General features: G+C 34.6%; 3 protein-coding genes across 4 annotated transcripts in view; 1 reads left to right on the forward strand and 2 right to left on the reverse strand.

The window, feature by feature from the left end:
- Nucleotides 1-10,634, reverse strand: part of LOC119839090 (dystrophin-like) — a 92,950-nt gene extending 82,316 nt beyond the window's left edge. Inside the window, exons 1-2 of the mRNA XM_038365282.1 lie at nt 10,534-10,634; nt 5,807-6,154 (exon numbers count right to left, since the gene is read on the reverse strand). Of these exons, the coding sequence (XP_038221210.1) occupies nt 5,807-5,918 (112 nt within the window). The 5' untranslated portion in view covers nt 5,919-6,154; nt 10,534-10,634. The remainder of the gene's footprint in view (nt 1-5,806; nt 6,155-10,533) is intronic.
- An 8,093-nt stretch (nt 10,635-18,727) lies between these two features.
- On the reverse strand, nt 18,728-20,780 carry LOC119839133 (transcription factor Adf-1-like). Its single transcript, XM_038365341.1, has 2 exons — nt 20,297-20,780; nt 18,728-19,470 (listed from the first exon to the last, which is right to left on the reverse strand). Exons 1-2 carry the CDS (start codon nt 20,499-20,501, stop codon nt 18,926-18,928), a joined length of 750 nt encoding a protein of 249 aa, XP_038221269.1. The 5' UTR covers nt 20,502-20,780; the 3' UTR covers nt 18,728-18,925.
- A 4,843-nt stretch (nt 20,781-25,623) lies between these two features.
- The window catches only part of LOC119839132, a 28,052-nt gene continuing 27,237 nt past the window's right edge, over nt 25,624-26,438 (forward strand). For both annotated transcript variants that reach the window (XM_038365340.1, XM_038365336.1), the window contains exon 1: nt 25,624-25,797. The gene's annotated coding sequence lies outside the window, so the exon portion shown is untranslated. The remainder of the gene's footprint in view (nt 25,798-26,438) is intronic.

Consider the following 26,438-nt stretch of genomic DNA (forward strand, 5'->3'; position numbering starts at 1 on the left):
CAGATTCGAAATTCAAATGTAATATTTTTTTATAATTAAGTGTAACAGTATTTATGGCCAGACTAAGTATATACCTATGTCTTTTTGTGTATACAGATACTACCCAGACATACAGATGTCTGGGTTTCCCTTGATTACACCTTCAAACTAAACCGATTTGGATGAAATTTGGTACAGAGATAGTTTGATACACGATAAAGAATGTAAGAAAGTTTTTATCCTGGAAATTCAATGGGAAGAACAACTATGTGGGAAAAACCCCGAGAGTCAATATTTACCTTTTTTTTTTTTTTTTATGTCACAGTCGGCAATGGAGCTGGTGGGTCGCCTGATGGTAAGCGCTACCACCGCCCATGAACATTTATAGAGGCATAAGGTCCATTGCAAACCTTACGCCTCCACAAATGGATTGCCGACTTTTGGGAAGGGATTAAGGAAGGATTGGCGAGAGGAATAAAGGAAAGGACTGGGAAGGGTAAGGAAAAGGATATGGGCCTCCGGCTCCCCCACTCACCGAACGAAACACAGCAGAATGCTATTTCACGCCGGTCTTCTGTGGGGGTGTGGTACTTCCCCGGTGCGAGCTGGCCCAATTCGTGCCGAAGCGTGCTCGACTACCACATACAAAACTTTTTTACTACAGGAGCGAAACCGCGAACGGAAACCTACTACTAAAATAGATCTAAACAATCCGTCAATTATTCCATCCTCAAATAAAATGGAATGGAAATGGAAAAATGCATGCCTCGCTAAAATACTGGCACTAATTGTTATTTATGAATAGAGAGGAAACGACCCATTGCTCGTCGCTCACAGCCGCAAGGGGGTATTTGGATTGACACACCTATTGGAAAATAACTTTCCATTTTCGTTAAAGACAAATGTAAGCAGCCGCACTTGTCATGCAGCATGTGCATATATATATATATATATATATATTTTTTTTTTTTTTTTCACATAATAAGTAAGCATGTACGTCGTACTTATAAACTTTTATTTTTAAAACACATCTCGTCTTCGTTCTACTAGACCAGACTTCTCTCTCATACTGTACAAAAAATATATTAAACTAGTTTCATGAGTCATGCCTAACATTTTCACCAATTTCAAATAAAATAATTATTTTTCACAAAAAACTAAACCGTCTTCAAATTGTCAGAACTATACCAAATTTAAATGGAAATATGGAAGACATCAGCTGTTCATAATAAAATAATCATAAAAATAGGTTAACCCAATAAAAAGTTATGAAGTAAGAAGCACAAAATACAGTCGAATTGACAACCTTCTTTTTTGCAGAACCGGGAATAGTCACTAAAGAAAAAGAAGAAGATAACACCCTCCTTTTTTTGAATTATAGAAAGGAGGTGATTTGCATACTACAAAATATTACAAATTGCAACTATTTGTTATTATACAATCACCTTTATCATGACGGCTGCTATTAGCAACGGACATAAACTTTAAATATCGCATTCGCATGAGGGCCTCGGTTTTTATCTACGTAATGACTACTAATGCTGCGGCAACCATACGTACACCTGTCTCTATTTAACCTGTTACTAGTCCTTTGTTTATCTTTCCTAGAAAAGTAAACACCCTCAAAGTTTTGAAGCAATCAGAGTTAGGTATAAGTATATAAGTTAAACTTAAATTCCTTCAAACTGACATACATAAGTAATTTTTTTACTTAGTTTCGCCGGCGCCCTGCTGAAATGGCTCCATAACCATACCGGAACTATTAATATAATTAGACGATTCACTTTTTTTAGAATATGTACGTTGATCTTCTTACGATGCCTGATAAGATGATGACCTCACAACTATTTCATACGATGTGTAATCTGTGGATAAACATCTAAAGAAAATAAAAATTTAAAAAAGTTATTGATAGGAGATCAGATGTAAAGAAGTCAAAATAGATGACGAAGTGTCTGAATATCTATTTAAATAAAAACGATTTAACATTGAAAATAAAGTAACATTTCCGAGAGAAATAACTTGAATATTTAAAATGATTAAAACTTATTTAACGAGGCAATTGGCGTTAGAGCTAAATTAGGAATGTGCGTGCGCGCTCGTAAACCAATAGAAATTAGTGTCATGACATCATCTGTGTAAGTAATTGTTTCGCACACATAGACGAGATGTCAAAAGTTCACAATGTTATGCATTTTTCCCATAATATTTGAAAACTTTTATATATTTATGTCGTCTTTTTTACACGCTTTTATTTAAGCTTTACTTGTTAATTATCTATGTAACCGACTCCTTATGACACGATTTTGACTCACTTTAAATGGACATAATTAAAAGCTTGTACGCTTATCAACGATCGTTGACAACTAGCAAATAATTAGGATCGCTAAAATCAGATAATTTCCTTACGTGTATATTCTGCAAGTGAAACAATTTAGTTGTAATCTAATGTTATTTAAAAATTTTATTGATACTATATTAATTTTCCATACACTTTTCAACTTGGCTGCTACTTAGGGAAGTGGTGTCGGAAACTACAAACCGATCTCGTTATCGAAATCCGTCGGAGTCGATCCACTGAAATACGAGAGCGTCTAAGATTTCATGCAGCTTTCTTTGCGCCAATTAGTGCGTAACACATTTATACGTAGCAAGTGTTGCATGTTATCAAAGCAGATAATTCGTTTTCGATCAGCCACATTATCAACATTAAATATGTTCATGAAGTTTTATAAAGTGGATTTGAATCCATATGGTGTGGATTGATTGTACGAAAAAGGACATAGACTGTGAGCGCTAAAATACTGGCCGACTGAATAGAGTAAAGGAATAGTACAGAATTGATGTGTCAATTATTGTACAAACCCCAAGGAAATGGAGGACACTTTGAATAAAATAGACATTTTATTCAATGTGTCCTCTGAATGAGATTAAAGGTCTAGTGATATTTACCACATACTGAGGTCTATAGATATATATTGAAAATACATTTTTTTAATTACGTCGGAAAAGTACAAAAGAAGTATTTAAAACCAATTACTAATAATATTTAAAAGCAATGGTGGGAATGTTAAACTTCAAAATTGAGGGGTTCGAGACGGAGCGAGCGTGCAGCTAATAAATCGATTTTTTTTCAATTTATCTGCACATGTGGATAACATCACCACTGCTTAAAACGGTGAAGGCAAACATCGTGAGGAAACCGGCATGTCCAAGAATCAAAAGTTCAACAGCATGTGACATCTGCCAAGCTGCACTTGGCCAGCGTAGTGGATAATGGCCTAAACCCTCATAGGAGGCCTGTGTCCCAGCAGTGGGAACATAAATGGGCTGATGATGATGACTAATAATATGCCACGGGGAAATGGACTCTTCTATTTATTGCATATGCTAATTGCATGACAATCTATATACTCAATAAAATATTGTTTAAGTTTCCAATTTCTAACTAGAACAAAATACTTCTTCAAGCAATGTATCTCTGTGTTCATACAAAGCTAATTAAAATAAATTTCTATGCTAGTTCCTAAAGCTTTAAGCTGTTTAAGGGTTTTCCATGGGAGTATTTAAGTTTCACTCTATTTACTTACTGGCACAAAAATACCAATGTCTGTTTGATTGCATATACAGAAGCTGGCTTGTTGATGCCACAGTCATCTTATAGATCAAATTGCAGTGAAATGTTTATGGATGTTTTCGTAGCTGTTTGATTAAATGTCTCAATATAATGGAGGCCATTAATTTAATGGCTATCACACAATATCCTTCAATTATCTTTAGATACAAAGTCATATGATAAAATTGTTACGTTGCAATTTAAAATTAATAAAACAAACAAGCACACTTTCACATTTTTAATATTAAGTGGTAGATTTCAAATGGTATTCAGAGCATAATCTCTAAGATTTAATCTTTAAAATTCATTATCTATACCTATTGGTAACATAAATCTTAAGTGTTTGTTAGATAGAAGGCATGTAACTACTGGACTGATTTCAAAAATGTTCTCCCTTAGTTATCTATGTAGTAAGCTATACATGCGCCATGGACAAAGCCGGGGTGGACCTTTAGTAATAAACATTAAGTTTACAATTTACATTTTATACAGGCTTTTTGTTTTATAAATACCTAAGTATTAAGTATTGTATGTAAGTTTGATAGTGTAAAAACTAATATTATATGAATGTCATTCACACAAAAACATTCTTATAATACAATAATTACAATGTGAATTTATTTTTGGTACATGTGTACATATATGAAATCTATATTCAACTATTGACTTATTCAAACATAAAAGCATATCTTTTATTTTCTTGTTTTAAATATTTTCAGTTCTTATAGCAACAAATATCAAACTAATCATCAAAATTTTGTAAAAGTTAGACCAGTCGGACGACTGAGGGTCAAAATTTAATAATGAGTCACATACATTATCTAGTCATAATTAACATGATTGAAACTAGAAATTTCTTCTTCAGTACTTGAGATCAGTAGTGGGGTGTACTTTTCTTTGGGATGAGTTGGTGAACTTAAATTACTTAATTATATACCTATTAAGTAGTTATTATTTTGTTTATAGCCTGAAATTAAATTTCATGCTATTGTATAAATTCGAAACCCAATAAGAAACTAATCTTCTAGTAACCCATTGAAATAATTTTCGGTGAAAGTATGTGGTGTTATGATGTTATCACATTATTGGATAATCTGTAGATTTACGAGAAGTTTGCTTTTAAACTTTATCATGAATGTGTAAATAGCAAAAGATAAGATAACAACAGCATAGAATCACCTAAAAAACTCTAAAAAAGTTGTAGCCATCACTGCGCGTTACCTAATTGCATCACAACTTGATTACTTAAATCTTACGATAACTTCAAGGTCTACTTCAAGTAATGTTTATAACAGTTGAGACGACACAATTCAGGCTACTACGCCCTCGTATTTTACTCACCGACGCTAGTATTCAACTCCATAATCACCAGCGATCTCTTCTTACAATTCCAATCAACTTTAAGTTATAATCCAAACTTTCTGAGACATGACAAACACACACCGCCACTCCCAAGTTAAAAACTTTGTGAAAACTTTTTTTGTCACACTTAACTCGATAAAAACTTTTTCATGCGAGCGCTAGACACTTTCACTGCTTTTTAAAACACTTTTCTGAATTTTTGGTTAATTAAGTACACGAAAAACAGAAAAATGCATATGATCGAACCGCAGACAGCAACGAAACGAAACTACAAACAACTCGAAACAAGATTTTAGATGACACACGATTTACGAAGCCCGCGGCCGTCACTGCCGTCACCGTCAGTGGCGCTACAGGCGCAATTTACCCACAGATAATATTAAAAACATTATCTAGTGAGAGCTCGAAACAAGTGGTGCTCAAACGGTAATAACCCGAATTTTTATAACGTAGGTTCGTTCATCGGTACTCCGTTGCGTATATAATAAGAAACACAAAGAGTAGATTTATATACATCAAGAAAATCAACGACCAAGTACGTAATTATTAATAAGTTAATTGTTAGGTATTAATTACGTTTCCATTAGAAATTTACTAAATTTAGATACAATTTTTGGAACGAAATAAAAAAAAAATCTAGTCATTCAACACACGGACAATCAATATAATACCGAATGGTGATATTTTAAGGTCGCGAACTTAGATTAAAGAATTGATGTCTTTGATTAAGGCAAATAACATAATATCAATAATTTCATATTCATTAAAATTTTCATTATGAGTGTAAAATATTATCAGCTTTTGTGACTTGCTCTTTGAAATGTATTTTATCAAACATAATATACTCACTTTTGCTGTAATTAAGATGTTTTTCGTATGGCCCACTTCTGTATGGAGGAACTTCCCCAATTTCCACAATCCAAGTTAGTTTCCGTTGACCAAGTGGTGAAGGAATTGCCATCTTGTGACGATAAAGCGTACTACATTGTTTGTGACCTTAACTTTCACTACACGCTTTGATTATATTCTTTACACACTAGATGGCACAATACACAAACAAGTTTTTCATTCGTCGGGTCATTGTAATATTTACTTGGCACTTTTAAATCAAAAACTATACAACTATACTTATACATAAACGTTTTTGGTTCAAATTTAAATTCCAAATTTATCAGATACTCATTTTCTTAACTGGGCCTGGAGTGTATTTTAATAAACAAGTTGAATAAGTTATAAGTTAAAATGACTATACACTGAACACGGTATCCGACCGCGACTTGCTAAAATATAATTTGATACCTTCTTACTTACTAATCTGGAGCTTAAATCTCATGTATTATGTTATATACTAGAATAGTATTATATTTGATCTATGGTTATGTGTGAGTCGTACTATTTGCAGAATATTTAGAAAATATTTCATCATAAAATACGAACTACATATATATTATAATAATTGTCTCACCTATAAAATATACCTTTATAAGTACTATATCTTTTACCAATGAGAAAATTTACATTATGATCGGAACATCAGAATTTTATAAAGCCCAGCACTGAGCAGCTGAAATCTCAGGGTACATTCTTAAATCCCTAGTTCAAATTCCAAACACCTCACAGAAACCTTCACTTTCACCGATCGTGGTTTACTACAAGTTTTATTTGTGCTATTTTTTTAGATACGTATCTGGTTATTTTAAGTCGCGCGGTTGGCCTTGAATGGGCTGTAGCTCGAATATTCGCCCTCACTTACCTATAACGATGCACCTTGCGCGCCTACTAGCATTTTACATTAATAATTGCATTTTGTAATTCATTGTTATAATAAGTAATTAATATGAGCAACACTAATCATTATTCGTATCGATAGAACAATGCGTGATTTACAATACATTATATTCTTCATATATTAAAATGTTGTAAAGTTATGCAAAAAGAAACGATGTATGTTAAGTGAAAACTATGAACCCACACTGGAAATCATAAATTATCCGATTATAATACCATATTGATATTTTTCAATTTGTATTTTTATATCAGTATTTTTCAGTGCCTAAATTACAAAAATTATTAATAAAATTGTCTTCTGTGATATTTATCAGCTATATTTATAAAGCCCTTATTTAGTTGTCTGTATAGTTATCGTGGATAATACTGAATTATCTTATCACGGCACCCGAGTATCGACTGAAATATGTGAAATATACCCCCACATTATATTATCTACCTATTACAGTGTGACCTTCAGTATTAATAAATAAATAAATAAGGTATAGTTTAAGGAAGTAATATTATATAATATTAACTCATTCTTTTATATTAACCTTAATTAGTGTGAAATTGAAAACAAAAATGTGATTTAACTATTTAAAAAAAAAGTGAACTGCATTCAAATTGTCAGAACTAGACCAGATTTAAAAGGAACCACGGGCAGGCACCAGCTTTCGAACAAAAAAATATACATAACAATCGGTTCACCCAGCAAAAGTTATGAGGTAAGAAACACAAAAAATACAGTCGATTTAATAACCTCCTCCTTTTTTGAAGTCGCATGAATATAGGGTGAGATGGGGTGAGGGGTATATATAAAACATAATATGTAGGTATTCAGAATTCAGTTCGTACGATTCTCTAAGAGTTCCCTCCATTATAGAGTTTCAATCGAGATTTAGATGTAATGCCGTATGTCTAAGTATAAATGACATTTCGGTTTTATTTAGAACTACATCTCTAGTCTCTGGACAAACAGTGCAAGCGCTTTAGAGATTAGCTGCTATTAGAAAACGTTAAGCCGTTGTGAAGGATAAGTAAATAGCAACTTTAAATATCTAACATCAAAACCCGTTAAATGGTGAGGTATGTTTAGTGTATTGGACCAATTGCATAAGAATGCACTTAACTTCTTATGTTTTGTTCTTAGTTTAGTGGCACCAAATTTTTTATAAATGAAAAATATTTAAATAGTTTAAAAAATCGATCGTGAGGTGGGATTCGAACATGATGGAGATGTTATTGTGTTTCCATAAGCACCGTATGGTGTTTATTTTAACATACACATTCGGACTCTACGTTTTCATAAATCTTTTGAATTTCCAGCCTCGCTAAATACGCTTATAAACAAGAACCGCATGTGATATGTGTGCCCTATGCAACGTATGACGGCGATTGCAAATGAAAATTTACATGCCTTGTATAGGACTAAAGATAGAGGTCCAGTCCAGCGGGTCTTGTTCGATGTGACTTTTTCTTATTTTCCTTTTATCATGCCGGAGCCTATAACTGCGAGCACGCTGCCTGCTGAGAGAAATTGCTCTGGACTTTAATTGTAGCTCAAATACCTGAGATTTATTTACTCCATAGCAACTCTTTTCAAAATTTGTACATTTAATAGAAAAATTTAAGTGCTTTTAGGTAAAAGTAAGAATAGGTACTACAATTATGATGAAGGGCCAACTTAAATCATGTCCATTACAAATGTGAGTAATGTTAAAATCAGATCCAAGATCTTTACATCGGAGAGAGTTGTGTGGATTCTTGTGTGAATCATAGAATCGTCTGAGCTTAAATAAACTCCGTAGATGCTTAATGTGACCTTTTGTTTGCCTCTTAGGGAATGATAGGAATTCATTAAAGTGCTTTTAAATAATGCGGGTCGTATGAATCTTTTATTTATTATTTAAATTATTCTAAATGTGTCCTTAGAGACATTTATTTATTTATTTATTAACACTTTATTGTACAATGCACATATAACAGTTAAAAAAAAAAAATAACAAAAATCTATTGCACAATTTGGCAGCCTTATCGCTTAGAAGCGATTTCTTCCAGGCAACCTTGGGATATAGGAAATATAAATTTTGAAAAGGTAGAAAGTGCATAAATATATACAAGAAAGTCTACAAATATATAGATATGAAATTAATACATCTCAGAGAATAATATGATGGACGTGAGAGCAGGACTTTTATTTAGTTGTGACATGCGTGATTGAATTTTATTGTAGGTTTATTAATTCATCATACTGTTTATTTTATACAGTCAAGATAACATTTCTAAACACGCATTTTTCTTTTTGTTTTTAATTTGGATTTATAAAAAATTAATAGCATTTTATCGGCATTTCAAATGTACAGTACGTGTTTTAAATAGAAAATGCGATCCCGATTCAGCACTAAATAAATGACGTCTCTATTTCGATTTATAAATGTTTATAGTTTAGACTTTAGAACTGCATTTAATTTGTTAGGCAATGTACGAGCATAATCCGCGGGTACATAAAGCAATTGAGTCCACAGCATTCGAACACTCCAGTTCATTTCACGCCGCATTAAAATGTAGTAACTGTTCACTGAACGCTTTTTACCAGACCTATTAGAGGAAATTCAGTCGAAATGAGCCTGTAGGATTTAAGCATCATTCTTTTTATCCTCCTGAACGAACCAGGGTTATGTTTTTCGAGCGTATGTATGTATGTATGTGACCTATGTATGTTCCATTTCTTTGGAACCTCCTACAGCCGCATGGATTTTGATATTTGGCTTATGAGGTGACATTAAAAATGTCTTACTTATCTGTGTATTTCAACATTTTCAATGTAAACAAATACTTACTTGGATACAATTTTATGTAGCTGTGAAGCTAAGTTAGCGGCCGTATAAGCAGAAACTATAAGCTAATCCTAATATACTTGTAATAATATAAATAAATAAAAATATATACACACCAAAGTAAGAAGCAGGCATTTTTGTGCAGTTCAACTGCACAAAAATGTCAGATTCAGTCAGATTTGTTTATTTAAGACTGCCTTTGTACCAAATAATGTTGTCCACATTGCCAAATATTATAACGTGCGTTTTATCTATGTATAACCACTGTTGCGATTCCAGATAAGTATCCCTTGTTATCATGATAATGAATTAGTTCAATTAAATATATGTAGCGCCGCTCCATTTGTTTTTTTTTGCCATGTTACTGTTGTGTATTGTGTATCTACTAAATAGAAAGTCCTAAAATATAACTGTATTGTTGAATTGTGACAGTTAATTGTCATTGAAGCGTAAATTGTTTGTGACTACGCAAATGTAGGAAGCACCCACGTGGAGGGGACAAAAAATTTAAACGGAATGCTCACGAGGCTATAAATTAGCATTTTTTTAATGTGTTATGTTTAGAGCGTATGCTGCTTATTTATTATGCGATATGTATTATAGGTATATCCCCTTTGATCCAGAATTATTTACAAGCAGGAGGCTATGTATGAGTGATGTTATTAGTTTAAATATTTGTATTATGAATTACTGAATAAAATTGTAGCTACATAAATTAACTACTAAATTTGTATGTTAAGAATGTTATTTTTCATAAGGTACTGTAAACATAATTATTATTTCATTATTCTGAATTATATTAATAAAGTGTGCTAGAAGTATTATAATATTTTCAAATTGATGCTACAAATACATAAGATAAATGAATATTGTGACAAATAGATCGATAATTGTGTATTATCTAATCGCGTCCGCTCCGAGCCCAGTATGTAGAACAAAAACCACAAATAAATTTATTATATCACTGACACAGTGCACTTTATCAAATAAAATCACGACACTTGCATAATTTGTCGAACTGTTTCGATAAAACATAATATGCGTGAGATACGTGCGCGCCCTCTGTCAAGCGGCCAACCACTGGGCCGTGAAAAAAGGCGGGAATCGCTCGTCTAGAATAAAACTTCATGCTGTTTAAACATAAATGCTAAAATAGTAGACTAACTTATTACAAGTCAAATGAATATCTAATACTTAAGAATATTGATAAGTATTTAAATTGTTATTTATGATCGAGAAGGATTAGAGATAAGGGGCACCAATCGCACACCAATAATAACAATTTATTTTATACCTGCGTATTTTATTACCAAAAATTTTCATTTCTTGTGTTTAATTTTATGCGAACACATATTGTAATTTGAGAAATCATTGTAAATATACTTAAATTTTGTTATTTAAATGTTTTTATCAAAGCTATAGTAAGTAACCAATATATGGTTTTTATGTTTTAATAATGAATGTTGTTACATGGTTGTTACCCATATACTTTTGGTAACGACTATGACTTGACAGTTAATCAATATTTATTATAGGTTAGGAAGTAAAGAGGTTTCCTCTCCCTTTACCTAATCAACGATTACCCATTGAGGTTTCAAGTTTAAAATGCAGTAAACACATTAAACGTTCATGATATATTAATTAGGTTTACTGCGATACATTGTTTGGCAAGGAATTTAAAAATTTTTTTTTTTAAGAAAATATGTAGGGTTTGCCCATACTACGTCCATATCATACTTGTCAACCAGTCATGTGACAGTGACATAATAACAAAAAATAAACCGTTATCTGTGATCTGTGATCGACATTTTGACAAGTCGATGCACTTGAACGTTATGCACTGCATTATTTATCATTTATATCCAATTGTCCAGTAACTAATAACTTATGATGGAAAACTAGGTAACTCGCTTTATTTTTTAATATACAAGTAATAAATATCACTCGTGCTTTCCAACCGCATCTTTTGTTATAGAAATCTTACTATGCCCGCTCTTTCCGTTGTGTTTGCCTAGATTCAAATTTAATTCTTCAATTCATCAAAATCCGTTCAGTAGTCTTTTATGAAACCCCGACAATAGACAGTCTTACAGTTTTATTATATTTATAGATATAGATAATTAGCTGCGCCCCGCGGTTTCACCCGTGTAAGTCCGTATCCCGCAGGAATATCGGGATAAAAAGTTGCCTATATGTTATTCCAGTTGTCCAGCTGTCTACGTACCAAATTTCTTTGCAATCAGTTCAGTAGTTTTAGCGTGAAAGAGCCACAAACACACACAAAGATCCTTACAACTTTCGCCTTTATAATACTAGCTGCGCCCCGCGGTTTCACACACGTAAGTCCAAGTCCCGTAGGAATATCGGGATAAAAAGTTGCTTATATGTTATTCCAGTTGTCCAGCTGTCTACATACCAAATTTCATTGCAACCGATTCAATAGTTTTTGCGTGAAAGAGCGACAAACACACACACATCATTACAAACTTTCGCATTTATAATATTAGTAGGATTAGTAGGATTAAAAACCCGCAAATTAATGAAAATCACATCCTCTATGGAAGTCAAGCTTCCATCTGAGGCTTCCCCAGAGTGGTAAACATAAGAACTTTTAAAATGATTCTTTCATTTTCGTCACTTAAGTATATAAGCAGTATTATGTAGCATACACTGGGCTTATTCATGTGTTAAAGTTACAGTTAAAAGAAGGAAAGATCATATCAATTATCACATTTAAATTGCATAAGAACCTGAATTAGACACAAGTACTATATGCTAGCTATTATGAATTAGCAGTAAATACGTAATATAAATTATAAGTCATCGCTTTAATGGTAAAACATTTTGTATCATTTGAAATTCGGCGAGTGAGGGTTTTTGCGGCAGGTGTCGGATACAGGTAGCTAAACAGTAATTTGGTAAACGTGGGTAATATCGACAGATGTATCATATCCACTTAAGTACTTGGGTATCTCGTTGTTTTATTTCATTAGATAGTGTTCAATTAAAAAAATTTAAGAAACAGCTGATTGCTTTACGATTCTTAGATATCAGAATTTATATCTAGAAGAGCTGAGATGATTTTTTTGTGATAATATAAGCATTACAAAAGCTTGTTCCAACTGATGCATACAAGCTTCAGACCATGCGAGCGAAGTGATCGGTCGTTTGTTCATCCATTATAATAAAGACAGTCTGGACATCATAGAAATAATATCAAACAAAACGCTAAACGCAAAAACAGCTTATTTATATAGGTGACGGGAATATTACTCAAAAAATCAGTTCAAATTGGGATCTCGAAAGTAATTAATCATAGTCATAGAGAAACGATAAAAAATAATATGGTTTGTTTGTTACAGATGTTATCCGGGGGTCAGTGACCCCGGCGGACGTTAATTGATGACAATCGGTTCTATGGCATCGCATTTGTAGATACTTAATAATTCAAAATTACACTATTCAAAATTTTTTATATTCAGCTAGCTATAGATTTGCCTTAGTCAATGTTGGCTACAGTGAAGACGCACACCGAGAGCATAACTCTACTTAGTACGTAACTCGTACTATTTATTTGTACTATTTTATTTCGTGTTGTATTCCCGAAAGCCGAGGGAAGAAGTTTTTCTGCACTCCATCACCTGCGGATATACCTACCCATACCCATAGTATAGTTTTATGTTATCTGTGCCCATACACGCTTATATCCATGGAGAAAGTGGGTACCTTAGTTCGTGCTTCTAACATATTTAAAAAGGGTTATACATGTATGTAATAAGGACCTCATACTTAATGCTATTGAAAGTTAAGCATTGGCTTTTCTTTATCGTAATTTCCCATTTTACAAGAGTATGTCAGTAACAGAATAAGAACAGACTTGCAAATGTGAGCGAAACCATATCACGGAATAATTAATTGAGCTATGCATTTTATATATCAATTGATGAGGAATATTGAACAAGCATATGTATATCTGTGTTATTTTACAAGGTCATTTCTTAAAATGTAATAGTAAGTCAGTACATATAATGTGTCCTGTGTTTCTAGTTCCAAGGAAATAACAAACGTCAACACAATTTAACGAAATAAAGCTTCAATCGGTTCTCAATCGCAATTTATGGGTCTTTATTGTACGCAAGTGTTCTAAATACTCGGTTGTAATACATTGTGATAAGTTGTGAAAGCATCGCATTAGGGACGATCTAATGTGAGCACTCGAGACAATTTATATCAATCTAAGAGGCCATAGGCTGCGGGGCGATAGCTCTATTTTAATAAAAAGTCTATAGGAATAAGTAAACTAGGGGGTATTTGGTAATCGAATCCTAAAAATAAACGTAGGCCACAGGTATTAAAAGTACTTTTTGTCACAGATGATATAATCTGCCTCAGCTATTATTGAAGATATTAGAATATTTTTATAAGTGACAGAAAACGACGACGATAGATATTATATATATACAAAGGGACAGACGCGGAAGCGACTTTGTTTTATACTGTATTATCCCAAAGGAGCATTTATTCGGGATAAAAGTATCATTTCACCCAAGTCAGCTCATACCCTGTCTGTATACCAAATTTCATTAAAATCCGTTCAGTAGTTTCAGCGCGATTGACGGAGAAATATCGAAACAAACTAAATTTCACAACAATTTAAATTTTTATAATATTAGAGTGAAGTGTGATACCTATATGATAAGTGTGATTCTGTATTGTAAACCTATCTATAAATGTCAGAAAGTATGCTTCTATTCCTAAACGTAAAATCCCATAGATTTTTTTACAATACAGATATTTCATTCTCACTTGAAGCGGCGGCAGTTGGAAGCGTTAGGATGGGAAGCTCCAATTTCGACCAGGATTTCGATCCCAATGCAGTATTATGTTACCTGTGATCCCGACGTAAAATGCCTTAGATAGTATTATTAGTGCCATCTGTGGTACGTGTAAGGAATTTTGTTCCAGTGGTTCTATTTACTTGCTTTCGTAAAATAATGATAGATGGCTCTGTATCAAATCTATAACATTTATTTTTACAAAAAGATGTTGTGGTATATACATATATATATATACAAACAGCTTTCTATGATACACAATTGGATTTAAAACTGTTGGTTTAATACTAAAAATACACAGTACACACCTAGTATGAACTGTGGAGTTTTGAAGAAGAAGAAGATGAGAGTCACGCTTAATGTCACGTTTTTTTAGGCACCCAACCTACCCAAAGGGTAAAACGACACTAGCTTATTAAGACTTTGGTGTTCGTTTGCAAAATTTTTTACTAATCCTACCTATACCAGGTTGTATCTTATAAACCGGGATAGATATTAAAAAACGGAGGTTAAGCTACATCAATTCGATCAGTAATCATCAGCAAAATTAAACTGTTACGTTATAATCAAATAGACTTGTGCTAAAAAAAATAAGTAGATACGTATTAATTAAGTAATATAATAACAATGTTAGCATGACTATAACTCCTTATACTGTTTACGACAGCTAGTGATATGTGCTTCATCTAGTGATATGAGATGTGTACCAACTACTAGGTTTACTTCATTTTGACCGTACTGGGCAAGACTCAAAATGAAGTGACTGATGACAGCATGCAGCATGGTTCGCATCCATTGTAAACTGAAGGCTGATTTGACCTGCACAGAATATAGGTGTGAGCGACGTCTCCGGCCGGCACCGCGCTTCGTTTCAGAGCCTACACCACGTACAGGACCGCACTTTGTAAAAAATAACGTACAATTTGAGGTTTGTTCCACAACATCCTCTCTGTTCATTACATGAATAGACAACGTACGTATAAGAATACTGTTGGCAAATTATTAAATGCCTTCCCAAAATTTATTTGTTTACGAGGAACGGATATTTAGTTTAGTCTAATTACAAGCATGAATGGAGATTTGCAGTTTGATTAGTCTACCCGAAAACTTTGAAGTTACTGTTTTTACTGTACAAGAGCTGCCGGCTAATATTATATGAAATAGGATTTGTGCTACTTTGTAAAAACTAAAAGTATTGAAATCGTGAGAGAATTAATAATGAGTCTGTTACATACATTCAACAGATGTTTTAAACTAAATGTAACATTTTATTTGCAATAGAAAATATTTTATTATCTTGTTAACTTCATGTGGTGAATGAATGTAACAGACTCATTTGACTCGATTCTCACGCAATTAAACGGACGGATTTAATTTAAACATTGCACACTTATCGATGATGGATGTCAACAAAATAATAACAAGAGTTTGTGTAAATCCAAATATTATCCTGATTGCGATTACCAGGATAGAATTTCCTTACGTATACTGTATATAAGAGCCAGTGAGACGATTGAGCTGATTCTATCATTGAAGAGTGTTTTTTCGCTTTTTAAACCCATATTTATTTTCATGATTATATGATCTCGTACTATCTATATAGTTTTAATCTGAATCCCTCCCTGGGTATGAAACAAACCCTTCAGGGCAGGGCTGGTGCCTGGCGCGGCAGTGGCCTGCGACCTTCATACCTTGAGGTACTTCCCTAATTTGTCCCATATCCTCGCTATATATCAGTTTAGTGCTTATTCCTAAAAGTTCTTGTGCATGTTTTCAGTGTTAAGTGTAAGATGTCTGTGTTGAAATGTTTGGGATAATAAAGTGGTTTTAAATAGTTTAAAATGACCGGAAGATCGGACGCATCGACATCTACTGATGATGTGTTGAAGGTTTGTGATCCTTTTAATGTTAAGGAAAAGAACCTTTTAATGTTATCGAAGGCAAATAATCAGACTAAGTAATTAAAAAAATGTTTTACTATAAAAACTAAGGAAATAATAGATTGATTGTATACATGTTTGTTATATCTAATGAAACCCCGTTACTTAATGGGGAATATCAAGTAATATTCAATTCAAATTTCTAAAATAAGAATTGTGCAAATGAGAGAATTGTTTCGATACTACAATAACTCTCCTATTTATTAATAAATGCTTCCAACGCCAAATCTAAATACTCATGTACTAGGTAATATACCAGAAAAGTTAGTTTTATAAAAAAATATCGTGATATACCTAAAGATAAAAATTTAGTAATTGGGCGCTTTGTTTTCATAGTAATAATCTAGTAAATAATCTTGCTTATAGATGTGTTGCCAAAACATACAATTTATGTTTAGTAACATTAGTAATTGTTGTTTGTATAACGATATTATTGTTCTAGGGTCGTCCCCTCTGCCTGTTCTACTTCACCCACCCTTTTGGCGTGCTCTCCCCCGAGCCGCCCACCATAACCGTCGCACCTCCAAATATCGCGCGCACCTATATCAACATGGAACCAGCTCCGTTTTGGCCTTCCTCAGATGACTATGAAAGTTCTTCTTCTCAGCCCTTCGCCGCACCTGTCCCAAAAAACGCCAATCTTCGAAGCTATATAGACCTTCGAAGAGAATCTATGTTTTCTCTCTTTTCCAACGATATCTGGCTCAGCTCCAGCGATAGTTCGAGGTTCGAGAGGCGTATCCCGTACAATAAACTGCCTCCCTTACAATTCCCCGCCAGGGATATGGCGGTGGAACAGTACAGTCCAGAGGTGTGGCCGAGGAAGTGTTACAACGCCGAGCGATTCTCCCTGCCCCCCATAGAGTTGCCAGTGGATGATAGAGCGCTGGAAATACCGCCCAAGAAATGCAGGCGTGAGGCCGGTGTGAGGAAAAAGCGGAGATTAAACAGTGTTCGTAAAATGATGACAGGTCTCATGAGGAGAAATGTTAAAGGTATGATTATTTAATTTTTGATGGCCAGTATTTTATTATTACTCATATGATAATAATGTCTTTCTTTTACAACACAACCTACAGCTTGTTTGGTTGATTGGTATGATTTGTGTCTGGAGATGAAGACGAGGCTAGAGAGTGTAATAGGCTTTATAGCGGGATAAAAATTTTCATTCCCATTAAAAAAGTATTTTGACTATGCGAGTGAACCGGCGCGGAAAACTTGTTTCTTTACATTAGTGTTTAATTAATTGTAACAACGTTTAAATTAGTAGATACAAGGATAAATAACAATAGTATGCCTTGATATGCAATATGTGTGCATGCAATCGTAAGCATGATAAATATAATAAAGTAAATGTGTTATGGTCACAGTACATGCCTCCGAATGCAACTGAAATCCAACTCAAACGTGACTGAAACTACCTGGCCCTAGATAGCTAGCTTACTGCTGACAACTAGTTTTCTGTTATTCGCAATCTCAAAAGAATATGAATTTCATAGTAGGCACAACTTGAAATGAAGGCGTTAATTTAATTTTAAATATAATGATTTTAAATATTAGATGAAAATTATTTAATGATTTAAAATAATAAATACCATATGCTCTTACATTTACGGTAACGTCATTCTAAAATTCGCGACTACTAGCGAGAAATAAAACGACACCAATATTAAAACAGTTACACCCAAAGAAAACACACAGGCGAACAAAATATTGTTATCCAGCACTGCACACACGCACACCACGGCCGCAACGATCGTCAGCATCACCCAGAAGAACACCATGTACCAAATGTACACTTCACAAAGAGAATCACTTTCGTAGATTCCAGCAAAGATGAGGAGAACGTGCACAGCTGCCAGCAATACTCCTGAAATGCCGTTGAAATATCGCATTGTCTTGTTGAGCGACTTGGGCAGTCCTTGTTCCTCGACTCGCGCCATGCCGTAGCTCGTAAAGCCGTAGATAAACATTGCAGATAAAAGCAGACCTAATATCCCAACGGTAATCGCTCCGTGCCTTAACGGGATGAAGCAGCAACAATCCTGCACCTGCGGGCAGTCATCTAAAACATAACCCATATTTAGATTTATTGTCGAAACATAATTCTGGTCCCAATATTTAAATTCTGATAGTTATTTAAAATCATATACTGTGTTATATATTGTATTGGAGAGCGAAAATGTCGTGCTGTCATGATGAACATTGCATAGACTAGAATGTAATCTATAATTACATCATTACTGTAACCTTCTTTCAAAATTGATAGGTATAATCCAGAAATGTGTGGGTATTTCCATAGATATCTATTTATATTCATTAGCTACAAGTAAGTACTAAATGTATTCGAAATCTAATTAGTCGTCATTAGATGAAAGAAAACAAAAATTACATAAAAAATCTTTAATCAAATCACACAACATCCCTCATCTCATAACATCTGCATTGTTAATATACTTTAAAAATTTATAAAAAATTATTGATATTCCTTTCATTTTACACAATTTTTTTGAAGAAACAACAGAATTTTCGTTGATGTCTTTGTAGAGAGATGTTTCAAATCTCTACTAACTACAGTCACCTCGTTCATATAAAGTCTGAACTGTCATCACTGTCACCACTATTGTCGCTTTCTAACTCTTCCCCCTCTTGCACCATTTCCACCTTGACTTCCCTGATCCCCCGCGCCGGTTCTTCCACAAACGCTATGTCCGTGTTAGTGAATTCTATGGACTGGCTCCTGACCTGCTGGATCACCTTTAGAATCTCGACTTTCGCAGTCAGTTTCTCATCGTCACTCATTTTTTTGAACGACGGTATGAGAGACATCAGGAAGTGTTTATCTTCGTCTATGTCCTTTTTAGATGATGTCGGTATCGTGTCTTGGAGCTTGCGCTTGGGTTTTTTAGGGGACTTCTTTTCTTTTCGCGTGTTAAGGTATTCATTGAGCTTGGGCTCAACCTCTTCCTCCACCTCGGTGGGCGCCACGTGCGGCAGCAGGAACAGCATGTGCTTGAAGTACACGTAGCGCTTTTTCTTGATAGGGTATCCTTCGCGCATCTTCTTCTCCAGTTCCACCTGTCGTCTGAACGTGTCGCGGAGGTTGCGCCATTTCTTATTCAAATCTGAAACTATAGACGGAACTTTATACGTATGATATATGAATATATGCGAATCTATCTTATTCCTCACTTGGTTGATATTGATTTAAACTTCTATATTGAAATTGTAATCAATTCAATCATAAATGTAATTTTGCAGATGTTAGGTATATTCTTGATACTATTTTCACAATATTATATATATCATTATAAAATTATTTTAAGAAGATGATAATGATTATAAACACAAAAGAAAAATCTTAATCTCCAAACAATTAAAACCACAGGGTTGATAGCTTTCAAATGAAAGAATCGACCACTAAGGTCACCTTGTACCTGTTATAAAAGTTCAAATACAAGGTTTCAGTTGCTAGACATGATAATCTTAAAATTAATATATTATATTGTTTTGTTCGTATTGCTTTGCATTATTGTATAAAACATAAATCATGCAAAAATTACGTATTAATTACATAGGCGGCCAACTTAGGGTTTTTACGAGACCTCATAATACCTCTTAAGTCTAAACGATATAATATACGAGTATAAGTAAAATATATGTAGCAGCACAAAAAATCTATATACTTATCATGTCTAGTAATAATACTATTCGTATCGAATCGTATTTAAAATGTAATTTGTAACTTTGAAACAATTTTAATATAATTCATTTAATATGTATTATTCTAGTTCCGATGCGTTTGACAGTTGTATCTTATCTTTAAATGCAGCTTACGGTTAAAGTTAGCAACTCGAGTTATATGACGTGTGCTGTTTCTTTGCGTGAATAAATATTGCCTATAGAGTTTTCTGTAAAATGTTTTTGTATTCCACAGTAATTAACAGTTTATATTACCCTTAATTTCCTTTTCACTATCACTAAGTTGTTCCCACTCCGGTATCAAGTTTTTGGCGACTTCATACCAAATTTTAGTTTTAAAATGGAAATTCAATCTCTCCGGGTTATCCTTTTGGTACAGAACTGGCCATTTCTGTACTTCCTTAATCACATTCAACGGATGAATGTCCTCTAATATTTTCTTACACTTGGGCATCGACATTATAAATCATCGCATTCATTCGAAATCGCGCGCCAACGCTATCGTGTTCTGTGTCAGCCGTTGCGCCGGTCGCTTGGTTACGAACTTAATCACTTTCCTTAAACCTTTAGCACAACCTTTTATAAGTTAATAGACGACTGATAGTATATATAAACTTTACAATTTAGTAGGTTTTAACACTGATGAGCACAATTCAGCACTTATTTGTAAAAGAACAGGGTTTGACGATGAACGTAACAGAATGGCGTTCATCCGAGTCGGCGGGCGGTGCGACGTCATGCGAAGCGATCCGACGCGGGCCGTCGCGGGACGGCGCGGGCGGAGGGAAGTGGCGACCCCCCGCCCGCCGCGCGGGGCTCAACACGCTGACCTCGCACGATCCGCGCCTCCTCTCCGCCTCTCCGCACCGCCCCTCCGCCACGGCCACGTACCGCCGCCGCCGCCGCGCCGTGCGGGACGCGCCGAATACAATTTTGAATACGCAATATAGCTTAAGACAGCGATTTGGTAGCGTCGTTGGATCATTGAACAAGTTATACGCAATATAGTTGCATATTATGTGTCTTTGTATATCAATTTTTTTTTTAATATAACCCTATGAACTTTAGGAAGGTATTGTCAGCAATTTAATACGTATATTATGCATATATTCAAATACATGCAACAACAAAACAAACCAATTTTTTTCTTCCCTTAAATTAAACAAACATTTTATTATGTAATAACAAACAAATATTATTATACAAAGGCAATTTATGGTCACGTCAAGCTTGAGCACATTGTGTGAGTAAATGTATAGTAATTTTTAGATTATTTTACTAACAATTAGCTTGTTAGTTAATATAATCTAAAAATAAATAAAATTATTTAAATTACTTTGAATTAAATAATATGGCATTTTACTAAATTTAGGACACTTTTTTTACTTCTACATTTTCCTTGTTATGTATTCGGAAGTTCTCTAATTCAAAAGCATATGATCTTGCCCCTGCGTTTATGGTCATGTCCCATTATCCTGTATCCAGTTTGGGGTTGCTAACTGTATACGATCAGTAACACATTGTATACAAATAAGCCGAAGCAAGAACTACAAACAACAGGCACATCTGGCCATCAGCGATACGATCGGCCGCGACCCACAAGCTCGCTCCACAACAACCTGCCACAAGGCGGGAGCTTTGCGCGGAGCGCTAACTCAAACGGAATATTATGCGCAATCATGTACAAATACAATTTATTCACTGCAGAATACATTGTCGGGATTCCGGCATGACATATGCCCAAAAGTATTGAAGCATTCGCTGTCATGTGGCTGATTTATTTCAAGGCAGAAACGTTGGTTGCACGTGTGGTACACGGAACCCTTAACATTTTGCGCCAAAACTACATCTGAATGGCAACGATTTAATGATTCTGCCCCATATATAAATACGGAAAACACCAAAGACTGTACGAATCTTGTCGTCGTCCGATTACTTAGGTCCGTCCGATTACCATTCGTGGGTAGATGTGTACACGTCAACACGTAAAAATTGCGCTCTCAAAATTTTAATTTATTTTTATTCATTTTTTACAAGTAAAGTGTGATTCAAATGACTAACTAGTGTCCAGTACATACCAGCAATAGAAGTACTAAGTTCACTCCTCTCAGTAACAGCATTTCCAATATATCACTACAATGGACTCACTTCAACAGTCATTAGATAGTATGACTACTATGTTTACTACTAATTTGAGAACACCTTGGCACCAATGCTCCATCTGCTTCCAATACAAACACCAGCTTAGAATATGAATTTTCAGCTATCGTAAGTTTGTTGTCTTCTTTAAAACATCTCCTCGCACAACAACCTTCTCTTTAAATTATATACTTATCAGGAAATGAGAAGTAGAAAGAAAATACTTTTAATTCATGGACTACCTGAAGAAAACCAAGAAGATACATCACAGTTGCTGGTGCAGTGTGTTCGTTCCTATCTTAAAATCTCTGACTTTAGTGCAGTAAACATCAATAGATGCCATCGAATTGGACGCACCAAGTCGGACAAACCAAGGCAAAAAGTTAAGTAATATATTTATAAGAAATAAGCTCTGGTACAGTAAAACTGCTTTAAAATCGACTGGAACTACTGCTTCTGAATTCCTCACTAAGGGCGGCATGAAGTGTTCCTTGCCGCTCGTAAACAGTTTGGGATTAGCAAATGCTGGACTAGAGATGGCTATGTGATTGTGGTTGACTTCAAAGAGGTGAAGCGGCAAGTAACTTGCATGACTGAACTGATTCTGGTCTGATTCACAAGGCAGTGATAGGGTTAAGGGAGCCCATGTAATGCAGAATAATAACCGACCTAAGTGATACACTAAGAAACAATAGATGGTAAGTTAAGACAACATTGACGGACGACACTCACGATTTTCGTTTTACTCTTATTAACAATTAGTCCATAATTATTATTGACTAATTTTAGACGAGCAAGCAGCTTAACAATCTTGGTTTTCGGAAGATACAATAGTACAACTTTACGGGGTATTATACGCATAGGTTTTCTCTAAAATTTGACGAATATTGTCAAATTGTTCGTGTATCTTTGCCTTTTACAAAGCCGGACTGTTTTTGGAGTCTTTGCCGTATAAACAATGCGTTATGCGTGTTTTTCTTATCACAATATTTATTTATTTTATCTATGTCTATTAAGTTAGAATTTAGTATTGTCTTCTTTGACCACTGCGATTACAAGATTACATAACATAATGTTGTTACTTATTTATCAATTTCGAAATGATGTAATTATAAAAATCGCTTATAACCTCTGTTGTGTACCGCGGCCCGCGACACGGCGAGACAGTGTGTCGGTGACTCACTCGCGCATTCAGCTCCACAACGTGTCTCCCACTGACACCAATGCCATTATTTTTGTATTATTTGGAGTATCTGAGTAGTTATTGTGAGTAATATATTTAATCTATTACTAGCTCACTCGGCAAACGTTGTTCTGCCTTACTCTTATCATTTAGGGGTATGAAAAATAGATGTGGACCGATTGTTTTACCCTTTTTTGTATAGGGGTAATCTTACGTAGATACCCACAACCCCCGGTGAAAGGAGCTGTGGGTTATGTCGGATTCCTACCGACTAAAAACCCACTGGGTCCCGTCGAGCCCCTTTAGTGAAGGGGCCACAGGAGCTGGTTAGTATACACTATACGTCCTCGACTCCCGATTCTTAGACGATAAGCATATAAAATTTCATAAGAATCGGTCCAGCCGATTGGAGGGATATGGTAACGAACATTATGACACAAGAATTTGATATATTAGAAGATAGATTTACGTATGATAAAGACCTGTTTTATAAAATAGTGTCAATTAGTGCCAATCTAGTTTTCTCGTGCAGTAGCTGTTGTAAACAATAACAACAAACAAGCTAACTTGTCAGCTTTATGTTATGAGTACAGTTGAGTGTTTTGCTACTTTTGTTTTGTTAATCAAGATCAAGAGAAAATGCTGACTGCATTAGCAGTAATTCCGATCATCTCCTTCAAATTCAAAGAACATTGAAAAGCATTTAATAATCCCAGTTTCAATTGACATCAAAAGTATTGTAATTAGATGCGACTTACTTTAATGTTGATTCTCCGATGAAGTAAAGGTTGCGTGCGTAATGCTGCTATTTCTTAGAAAGCGAGTGGTACGAGGAAGTTGGTTCTTAGAATCGATCAGTCCGTATGTGGAGCGCTATCTAGGGCTTCGACACTTTCACACGCAGCCGCTGGCTCTTCCTTAGCATTATATCCATAGATAGGTAATGGAGGCTGTGTGAACATTATTAGGGAATGTAATAAATTTTATACTTTCTTTGGATATGTAGAGTTAGCTAAAGCCACGCGTTGTCTGATTCTAGAAACAAAAATAACGGAAATATTTAGGAACAAACCAAGAAAAGCTTGAATCACTTGTCAATTGGTAAACATACATACTTATTATAAAGGATTTTTTAAACATATATCACGGAAATATAAAGCGTTGTGAATACAGAAACAAAGAGTACTAGTTACATAACTGTTTTGATGCATATTTGTAAAATAAGTTCTTTAAAATTGCTACATTTACATTTCAACGAAATTCGCAAGCCAAAGGTATTCTGTCTCGGTACAGTCTAGGCTTATTTTAGAAATCACTAAAATATCTTTCTAACAGCTTCATTCATAACGTTTAATTTAAATTCATAAGCAATTTCAAGATCGTCACGAATATTTTAAATCAATCCCTTTTAGCTGAAGGTCGCTCTGCTGCACCATACTCGTCAAATTACACATGTAAATGGTTTAAGCACGTTTAAGTTACGAGATCGCAAGTGTATTTAGCGAACAAGGTCCCCGCGAGGCCGCCCGCCTGGAGCGAAACCACTTCATCTTTATTCTTTTCTTTGCTGCCTCTAGCTCGACTAGATTTGAGACTCCTTTAAGTTATGAGTTACGTCCATCAGGTGTCAGTTAGTATGTAAGCATCACTGTGAGGTCATGGAATCAAAAGTAATTGACAGAATTCAATAAGACCAGTTTTTGTTAAGTATAAGTGTGAAGGTAGGCCAGTTTGTCTCTGTTTTGTTCAATATTATATTCAATAGATAGAAAAATCTTATTGATTTTTGTACAAACATTATTTATTGAAAATTAATGATACAATTCTTTAGAGATGATGGGCAAGAAACTCATCAAGGCAAATATCAACTTTGAAAAATATTGGTAGAGTTATTATGTAGAGTTATTATGTGTGTGTGTGTTTGAGTTGAGGAGTTGAGGATGAAAGCAGAGCATTTCAAATTTATTGAAAAAGATATTTACAAGCGTGACTAACTTGAGACAACCAACCCCGAGCTAGCTTGAAACCTTTATTACATTACTGTAATGAGTCCTTTTTCACGAGATTCTCTAAATTGTAAGATGCATTGGTGCACTTGTAGCATTCTCAGAGATTGGGATTCTAAACAAAACTGCTATTTACGAGACGCTTTTGTAAAATATTGCGATGCATTTCAGACATTGCTGCTAAGGGCTTTACTTTATGGTTTAAGTTGGGTCAGTAGTGACTAGCGAGTATTCAGTATAGCGTACTGAGTAGTCACAAGTCAGTATTTCTCGATCGCTCGCCGACACTGGACGTTATCGCGCGTCAGTTAGAGCCCTCGCGGCTGAACTGATCTGAGCGTAACTTTATAAAGTGATAGTTCATTACATCGGCAGAAAATCCCTCTGGGAGATAAGCCGACTAGTGAAGTGCACGAAGGAATAAAAAAGTTGGTATCGATTTTTTAGTGCGGTGTTTATATTTGATTCAGTAGGTTTATTATTAGCCCTATAAAGGCTGTATTCATTCGAACTCTTACTATTTTTAAATGTCATTTTATAAAACTCACACCCTACTGGGGTTGACAAAATTGTTTCCAGTGTTTGCCATAAAAATTAATTAAATAATTATTTCACAACCTAATTAAAATACCTGTTATTTGATATTTTTTGCTTATTTCGTAGAATTGATTGTATACAGGATGAATAAAAGCATTATCAGCCTCCCGTAAAAGTATTAAGTTACCACTCATACTCGTAGTTATATCCTCGTATTTTTAGTTTTCTTTACATAATGCTTCTGGTCAAACGTAGGTTCTACGTTCTACTGCTCTATTTAGCTATTTAGAAGTAGAGATAGAGTAAAAGCAGAAAAGAAAGTACAGGTATATTATACTTAGTTTGTTTAATGTTGGACAGTTATTCATAGCTGCTTGGAATCCTTATGTTCACCCTTCGTCGATATACTCCAAACCACATTGTAACTTCAATCCTTTCATTAGCACCGCAATGTTCGTCGTCACGTTGTATATTGTGTATTGCTAGTATAACAACTAAGAACAGATTTTAACGGCCCTAGACTTTAGGTCTT

This window comes from Zerene cesonia, unplaced genomic scaffold (genome assembly GCF_012273895.1).
Source record: "Zerene cesonia ecotype Mississippi unplaced genomic scaffold, Zerene_cesonia_1.1 Zces_u008, whole genome shotgun sequence".
Classification (NCBI taxonomy): Eukaryota; Metazoa; Arthropoda; class Insecta; order Lepidoptera; family Pieridae; genus Zerene; species Zerene cesonia.

Bases quoted from the DNA above. Each gene is read 5' to 3' on its own strand.
- LOC119839133 (XM_038365341.1), bottom strand. From the start codon at position 20,501: ATGTCGATGCCCAAGTGTAAGAAAATATTAGAGGACATTCATCCGTTG. The intron at 19,471-20,296 runs GTAATATAAACT...TTCCGTCTATAG, and splicing joins TAGTGAAAAGGAAATTAAGG to TTTCAGATTTGAATAAGAAA.